General features: G+C 37.1%; 1 protein-coding gene and 2 long non-coding RNA genes across 3 annotated transcripts; 1 reads left to right on the top strand and 2 right to left on the bottom strand.

Moving 5' to 3' along the window:
- Positions 1 to 544: 544 nt before the first annotated feature.
- Positions 545 to 998, bottom strand: LOC138886139 (uncharacterized). Its single transcript, XM_070167174.1, has 2 exons — positions 909 to 998; positions 545 to 793 (listed from the first exon to the last, which is right to left on the bottom strand). Exons 1-2 carry the CDS (start codon positions 996 to 998, stop codon positions 545 to 547), a joined length of 339 nt encoding a protein of 112 aa, XP_070023275.1.
- Positions 999 to 3,298: 2,300 nt separating this feature from the next.
- Positions 3,299 to 4,695, top strand: LOC104245565 (uncharacterized). The gene is made up of 2 exons (XR_011405571.1): positions 3,299 to 3,780; positions 3,948 to 4,695. It is a non-coding gene; the product is annotated as an uncharacterized lncRNA (long non-coding RNA).
- On the bottom strand, positions 3,489 to 7,099 carry LOC104245564 (uncharacterized). The gene is made up of 2 exons (XR_715767.2): positions 6,885 to 7,099; positions 3,489 to 5,458 (listed from the first exon to the last, which is right to left on the bottom strand). It is a non-coding gene; the product is annotated as an uncharacterized lncRNA (long non-coding RNA).
- Between the last annotated feature and the right edge of the window lie 489 nt (positions 7,100 to 7,588).

The following is a 7,588-nucleotide window of genomic DNA, read 5'->3' as shown; positions in this document are numbered from 1 at the left end:
GGGCAAAAATCACATGCTCACACTCATATAGCCGACCAAATGCAGCAATCTTAGCCTCTGTGACCGCAAATTTTGCCTCTCTCCTAGCTTCCTTAGATTTTTCTCTGTTCGGTCTCCTCTGCTCGTCGTTGGTGCTCTCCACTAACTTAAGGTATGCCGCTTTCTTTGCTTCCACTTTACCCTGGACCACGTCATTCCACCACCAGTTTCCTCGGTGCCCGCTAGAGTAGCCCTTCGAGATCCCTAACACCTCCCTCGTCGCCTCCTTTATACATTTTGTCGTTGTTATCCACATAACGCTAGCATCCTCACCACTCTTCCAGGCCCCCATAGCCAATAACCGCCTCTCCAACTCCTACGCATTGTCCTTAGTCAAAATTCCCTACCCGATCCTTGGTTGACCCCTTACAGACCTCTTCTTCCACTTTATCCAGATACCGGCGTCCATCACCAGAAGCATATGTGTTGCGAGGTTCTCACTCGGGATCACCTTACAATCCTCGCACAACCCCTTATCACACCTCCTGAGGAGAAGATAATTAATCTAAGTCTTAGCCACCATACTCCGGAAAGTAATCAAATGCTCCTCCCTCTTCGGCAAAATAGAGTTCACAATCACCAACTTAAAAGCTCTAGCGAAATCCAGCAGTGAAGTTCCTCTTCCGTTCCTATCCCCAAAGCCGAAGCCACCATGCACCTCACCAGCAGACGTCCCAATATGACCATTGAAATCCCCTCCTATAAATAACTTCTCTGTAGGCGGAGTACCCCACACCACCTCATCCAACGCCTCCTAGAAGCGAACTTTTAACTTCCTTATCCAAATCCGCTTATGGCGTGTAAGCGCTAATGACATTGAGAGTGCTCCCTCTAACTACTAACTTAATCGCCATCATTATATCATTTACATGTTTAACCTCTACCACTAACTCTATAAGCTCCCTATCCACCAAAATACTCTCTCCTTTCTTACCTTTCACACCTTCGGAGTACCACATCTTATACCCGTCCGCATTTTCGCCTTCGATCCTACCCACCTAGTCTTCTAAACACACGCTATGTTGACCTTCCTCTTCTGGAGAATCTTTGTCAGCTCTATAGACTTACCCGTCAATGTCCCTATATTCCACGAGCCAATTCTTAGCCTATAGGCAAGCTTGCTCCCCTTTCCCCCCTTGGGCCCCATCCCGCCCCTGCCCCTTGCCCTACCCCCACCCCACTACCCGCCATCCTCGAGGATATGACCCTACTCTGTCATTACAAACAATAGCCACTATACCTACGGAAGTCTAGAAAGAAAGAATGCCAACACAGATCAAGCAAAGGTCCAAACTCACAGGGAAGAAATAGTAATTACATGCCCACTACTAGAATGACTAGAATAGTTACAAACTACAATGACAACGAATTAACTACGACATGAGAAAGAGAAACAGTAGACGGGAGGTACCAAGTCCCGCGAATATAACCTGGACTTTCGACTTGGTGTATTCCGTATGCTGAGAAACCCAACGCATTGCCCTTGTTCCTGCCAGTCGGACTGCTCTGCTGCTTTTGCGCTTCCCTCATGCCACCAAACGGCCACAAAAATGCTACTTGCAACACACAAAATACACCACGAGACCAAGAAAAATAAAAGAATGCAGGGCTGCCACCGTCACCACTGGTGAACATGAATCTGGTGTAGGCCCAATTGAAGTCACAAGACCGGTGTGATGTCGCCGGAGAACAGCGACGGGGCAGAGACACATCGGGCAGAGAAAGAAGAAGAAAAGAAGAAAAGAGAAGAAAAGAAGCACATGGGAGGGGGTTGGGCTGCAACCAGACTAAACAGAAGAAGAAGAAAGAAGAGACAGCGCCGACGCGAGGATAAGTTGCCGAAAAAAATAGATGCTGCTAGGGTTAAGAGGGAGGAGAAAAAGAGAAAGTGAGGGAGGGGAAGAGAGAAGGGCGGAGAGAGAGAATAGAGCAAGAGGGGGAGGGGGTTGCTTACCTGGTCACCGGAGCCGGAGGGTTCGCCGGCAGAAGTAACAGTCGACAATTTAAGGTCAAGGAGAGAGAGAGAGAAAACAAACTCAACGTGTTCGAGAAGATTGTGTTTTACATTTTGTAGGATTTTCAACCACAACTGCTTAAAAATCACGACGATCCATCAGAATTTTTGGCAAGATTCTGGTGATCACCACATTTATACACAACTTGTATGGTGATCATAGGATTTGGCTAGAAAATTTGACGATAACCATATCTTGTTGTTAAGGAAAATCTTGCCCAATATTAAAAAAAAAAAAAGATCGCACCATCACCGGGAGCTTGCTTTCCAAAATTCTAACTAGATGGTATTTTTTCAAGATTTTTCTTAACATGGTATTTAAATGGTAGCAATAAATGATTCTATTTGTGCAAGTCACTAATATAAAAATAATATAATTAAAACTTATCATTTTAGCTTTAATGAAATAGTTTTGTAGGTACACAAATATTATGAAATGTTTAAGACTACAAGTTTGAAAAATTTTATAATCACCAAATATTATAATATGTTTAAAATTATAAAAATTTCAAAAAATATTCATTTCTTTTTTAAATTATATGCTCGGTCAAATAAGTTTACAAAAATTAAAAGAGAAGAAGTATTATGTGCGATATTGCTAATGCAAGTAATCTGAATTTAAAAATGAATTGAAATCTTTGGTCTAAAATCTTAATCAAGCAATAGGTTAAAAACCGTTTATATAGTGATTCTTTTGATTGGCAATAAGGAAGTTTCACCTTCAATCTTAACCACTCAGGTCCGCTATCGTCCTTGCTATCTGGAATTTCTAATTGAAGCAAAAGAGGTCACTTTTTCACCCAAATCGCTTATGACTCAAGAAATTTTCGTTTTTTGGAGAAAGGACACAAGAATGCTTAAAAAACTTTCTAACTCTTATTTGTCTTTTAAAAATTATATTCAAACGGTTTTAATTTATGTGAACCTATTTTTTTAGTTCGCTAAAAAAAAGGCCTATTTCTTTATTTAAAAATAATTTACCTTTATACAAAGATTTATAACCATACAAGATATATGTATTTTATTTTACATCACAAAAAGCCTTTTTTTTTAAATTTCGTGTCAAATCAAATGAGTAACGGAAGGAGTAACTATTTTTTATTCATCTCAATCAGTTGACATACTTTTCACCGGTACAGGTATCTTATATAACTTTTTTCACTAGAATTTAACCCTTGTCTTGGATAATTTATTTCTTCTTCATTAACCATTATGGTACACCATTTGATAAATGTATATCTGCAATTTAAAAAATTATTATCACGTTTCACGATTATTTTAGATGAGAAGCATAGTACATCTTAAATTCGACTTATGCCATTAGGAGCAAAAAATTAACAAAATAATGATTACTAAATAAATTTGATAGAAATCACTAAATCAAAGTATAACGGTTAAATCTAAATTTGAATCCTAAAAAAATGACAAAAAGAACTCAATAAAACTATCCCTAAATAATGTATGAATTATTTTGTAAGTTTACAATATACTAAGAAACAAAAAATATCACATATTTAAATTAGAATTAGAACAAAAATAGAACCTATAATATCTCATCAGATTCGATACCTGCCATAATATTTAACCCAAAATACGCAACTTTTCTTTTAACCGAGACGATTCCGTTTCTTTCTCCTTCACGCCACCAAAACAAATCAAACATTTTCCCCTTAATCTAGCACTAGCAGTCCCTCATTCATCGCCTCTCTCTCTCCACACTTCCACAGGTACTCTCCTTCTCTTTCTAGACTTTTGAATTTTGAATTTCCTTTTACTTCAACGGTAAGTCTTCGATTTCACCACCAAATTCTCTGTAAATCTCCAGATCTGCATTTGTTTTTTGCATTGTAAATTGCTTTGATTTACTTTAACTGAGTTTTCTGTTGTGTGTTAGGTTTTGATAGCAATGGCGACAATTCGAGTGCTTTCCTTCATGCTTCTCTTTGCAGTTCTGTTCGTACAACAATGTATCTCTGCAGATCCGCCGGCAAATTCTCCAAGTCCGCTACCGCAATCCGGTGCCGATTTGGCTTCTCCACCGGAGAGTCCGGCTCCTTCACCTTCATCAAATCTGACTTCTCCTCCGGCGCCACCGCCTTCAGATCTCTCTCCGGATTCATCTCCGGCGCCGTCACCGGCGAATTCCGGTCACGCTACTTCTTCAAAGTCTCCGGCACCGGCGCCGAATTCCGAAGTTGCGAGTGATATAAGCCACGAGAGTGCGGAGGACTCGAAGGAATCGTCAGGCGGTGGAATGAACGGCGGCAAGAAGGCCGGAATAGCAATCGGAGTGATCGCCGCTGCTTGTTTCGTTGGTCTCGGTGCATTGGTTTACAAAAAACGACAGCAGAATATTCAACGATCGCAGTTCGGGTACGACGCTAGGAGAGAAATTCTTTGAATTCTCAGATGCAATCAATTTATATATATAACATACTATACTGATATATATAAATCTACTGCATTGATAGATCTTCATGATTAGATTTGTTTGCTTTTGATATTTTGTATGAGAATATCATTAGATTTATTTGATTTGATTCTTTACTCACTGGATTTATTAGTTGGTGTAATTCTATTAGAAATTAAAATTTTAATTTTTGATTGACCATTTAATAAATGCTTTGCTAATGATTTTGAAATTCGGTTTCATTTTCTTATTTGCGATATTAGTTGTTTGTAAGTTACTGGTACTTCATAGTAGATTTGATAAAGAATCATTAAAATGCGTTAAAGCTTCTTCGTGTAACAAATTTGATGAAGAGTCAGTAAAATGCCTTACAAGTTCTTCTTCTAACGTGTTTTTCTTGGTTCTAAACACTTTTACAGTTAAATGAGCAGAGTAATTTAGACCTATAACTCATTAAGGGCAAAGGCATAAGTACCTCTCACTTGTTAGGGATTCCTAGTTACACAACAGTACTTTGCAGAACTTAATAGAGAGGTGTTCTTTTCGCACCATAATAAGACTCCCACGAAGTACAGGTGTTTAACTGCAGATTTGAGGCAAGTCTGGGTACTTAACGCTTTTCCCCATTTCTCATTAAAGGCATCACTAGGTGATTTTTTTGTCTTAGCTGACAAAATTACTCGATAATTGTTTGTGAGGGCACTGAGGGGAAGTTGAACATCTGAAACTTTTAATTGAATGACTTGTTAGTTAGTTGAATGATTCAGGAATAAATGTTGTTCTGTTGCATATGGTTGCATTAAGTTTATAACCTCTGCAACTTGCCTGGACTGTCTATTGGATAATGTGAACGGTAATTGTACCTAACATGGAATAGAGACTGCTTTCAGAGTAAAAGCCCAAGTTGCCTCATTGGCAGTTAGGGCTAAGAAGCATGTGAATTTGAATAGTAGGCCATCAAGTTTTGTTATGTATAGGGGGACCAGCAACAAAATCTGGAAGAATAAAAAACAGAAACAACCATATTTACAACTGGTATTTGGAAAGTAGCTACTGTTTCAAAAGTAATCGAAATTTAACCACTTTTTATTTAAAGATAAAATTTGAATAAAAATACTCTTAAAAATTCAGAAATATTCCAGCATAATATGCTGGATTTCGATTTTTTTTTATATGAGCTTTTATAATGTGCTGGAGTTCCATCGTAATATGCTGGAAGTTTATATGCAGGAGCTCCATAATCCCGCATATTATGCTGGAACTTTTTGTATGTTGTAGCTCCCACGTAATATGCTTGAAGTCTATACACAGAAATTTCATAATCCAGAATATTATGCTGGAACTTTCCGTGTTTCAGCAAAATAGTGACTATTTTTCAATAATTACAAACGCTGACTATTTTTTAATTATCAGTCTTACACAAAATTTGTATACTGATTCGTGGTGTGATAGTATTTACGGCTCCACGCCTATGGCTACAAATTAGTGCCTATCTTGCTAGAGCTCGTTGCCATTTTTGCCTAAGTTTTGGCTTCCATTAGAATCCTAGATAGTTTGTCATATATATATATATATATACCAATATAAAAGGGGGTTAAATATAAAAACAATAAAAGACGATAAAATTTATAAAAAATTTCTAGTAGTATATTCTTCTCCTTTGAAACCTTCTTCTCTGGTAGTGGGAGTAGATTGACTGATGATATCTGAATATTTCCGATATTAGGTATAGTTGTTTTCTATATTTATCTAAACAGCTGCTGTTATTTTGTTCTAGGTAGATAAAATGTACTGCTAGATCTATTATAGAATAGAATCCACTATCTATGTCTATTATAAATTCTTCTAAATTTTGAGTAAGGCTTCTAGCAAAACTTTCTGGATGGGTGTAGTTGTTGCGGTTATTGGACATTAATAGTAAAATTCTTTTCAGTTAAATCTTATATTTGTGAAAATCCTACTCGGTACTCTCTCTCTCTCTCTCTCTCTCTTATTCTATAGACTTGAAAAGTTAACATATTAGCTAAATTATGAACTGATATTACCCCGTAACTCTTTTTTTTTTTTACTCTGTTCATCTCTTCTTCCCAATCGTTTAAAGATTTTACCCTTTTCTTAACTTCTATTTCTTTAACCTCACCCTGGTAATGGTTAAACACTTATACCCTTTCTTCATTAATTGGGTTTTTTAACCAGTTTTTTCCTAGGAATTTACAGGTTAATCCATCATAGTTGTTAAGAAATTGGGAAGCTAACCATATACTAAGAGTGTTCTATAATAATTTAATGTACAGACATAGTGTTAACTAATAATCATAAGAACAGTAAAATACAAACTAATTAACAATCATAGATTTAGTAAAATACAAACTGGGGTAATGTTTATCAGAAACATAATTTAGATAAAGATGAATAACTTACATGCTTATAGGAGAGAGATTTCCCTTTCGGGAAACCCGAAAACCTTACTGAAAACTTTGAAAATTACTTCGTACAAGCTGATGAACTTATTTTTCTTACAAACTTAGAGGAGGAGGGAAAATTACTATATTATACATAGAGGTATTTTACAAAGATGGTTGAGAGTTTTTTGGATAGTTTGAGAGGATGGGTTTTTTGAACGGTTCACTGGTTGTTCTTTTTTTCTCGATGCTCTCCTTTCTCTTCATTCTTCTCCTTTTATAGATAGAGAGTTTGAGCCGGACTTGAAAATTGGATTTCAAAATGTGTTAGGAATCCGTCTATCAAGCTTCGCAGGGTACAACTTTGGGCCCCATCTGCACGTTGCTTTGTCGAAAATTCCTTTTTTATCGCCCTTTTAGTCCACTCAACTTTTTTGGCTTGTCTTTTAGTGTCATTGTCTGGTCACATCATCTTCGTCTTTTAGCACAACTGTCTTCTTTTCTGGTACCAGTCTTTTTTTCGTCTGGTCTTTCTTTCCACTTTTTTCATTATTGGTCTGGTCTTGTCTGGTCTTCTTTTGTATTGTTGGTCTTCTTCTTTGCCCTATTCTGATGGTTTTATGTATCTAGATTATGGATGGCTTCTGAGTCGAAACTCATACTAGAATCATAATCATTCGGGTCTTGGGCATCTTGATAATTTAAATAGTCATTAGTTTCTTC

This window comes from Nicotiana sylvestris, chromosome 2, assembly GCF_000393655.2.
Source record: "Nicotiana sylvestris chromosome 2, ASM39365v2, whole genome shotgun sequence".
Lineage (NCBI taxonomy): Eukaryota > Viridiplantae > Streptophyta > Magnoliopsida > Solanales > Solanaceae > Nicotiana > Nicotiana sylvestris.
Note: the sequence above shows the minus strand (reverse complement) of the source record. Positions and strands in the feature narration are given on the sequence as shown.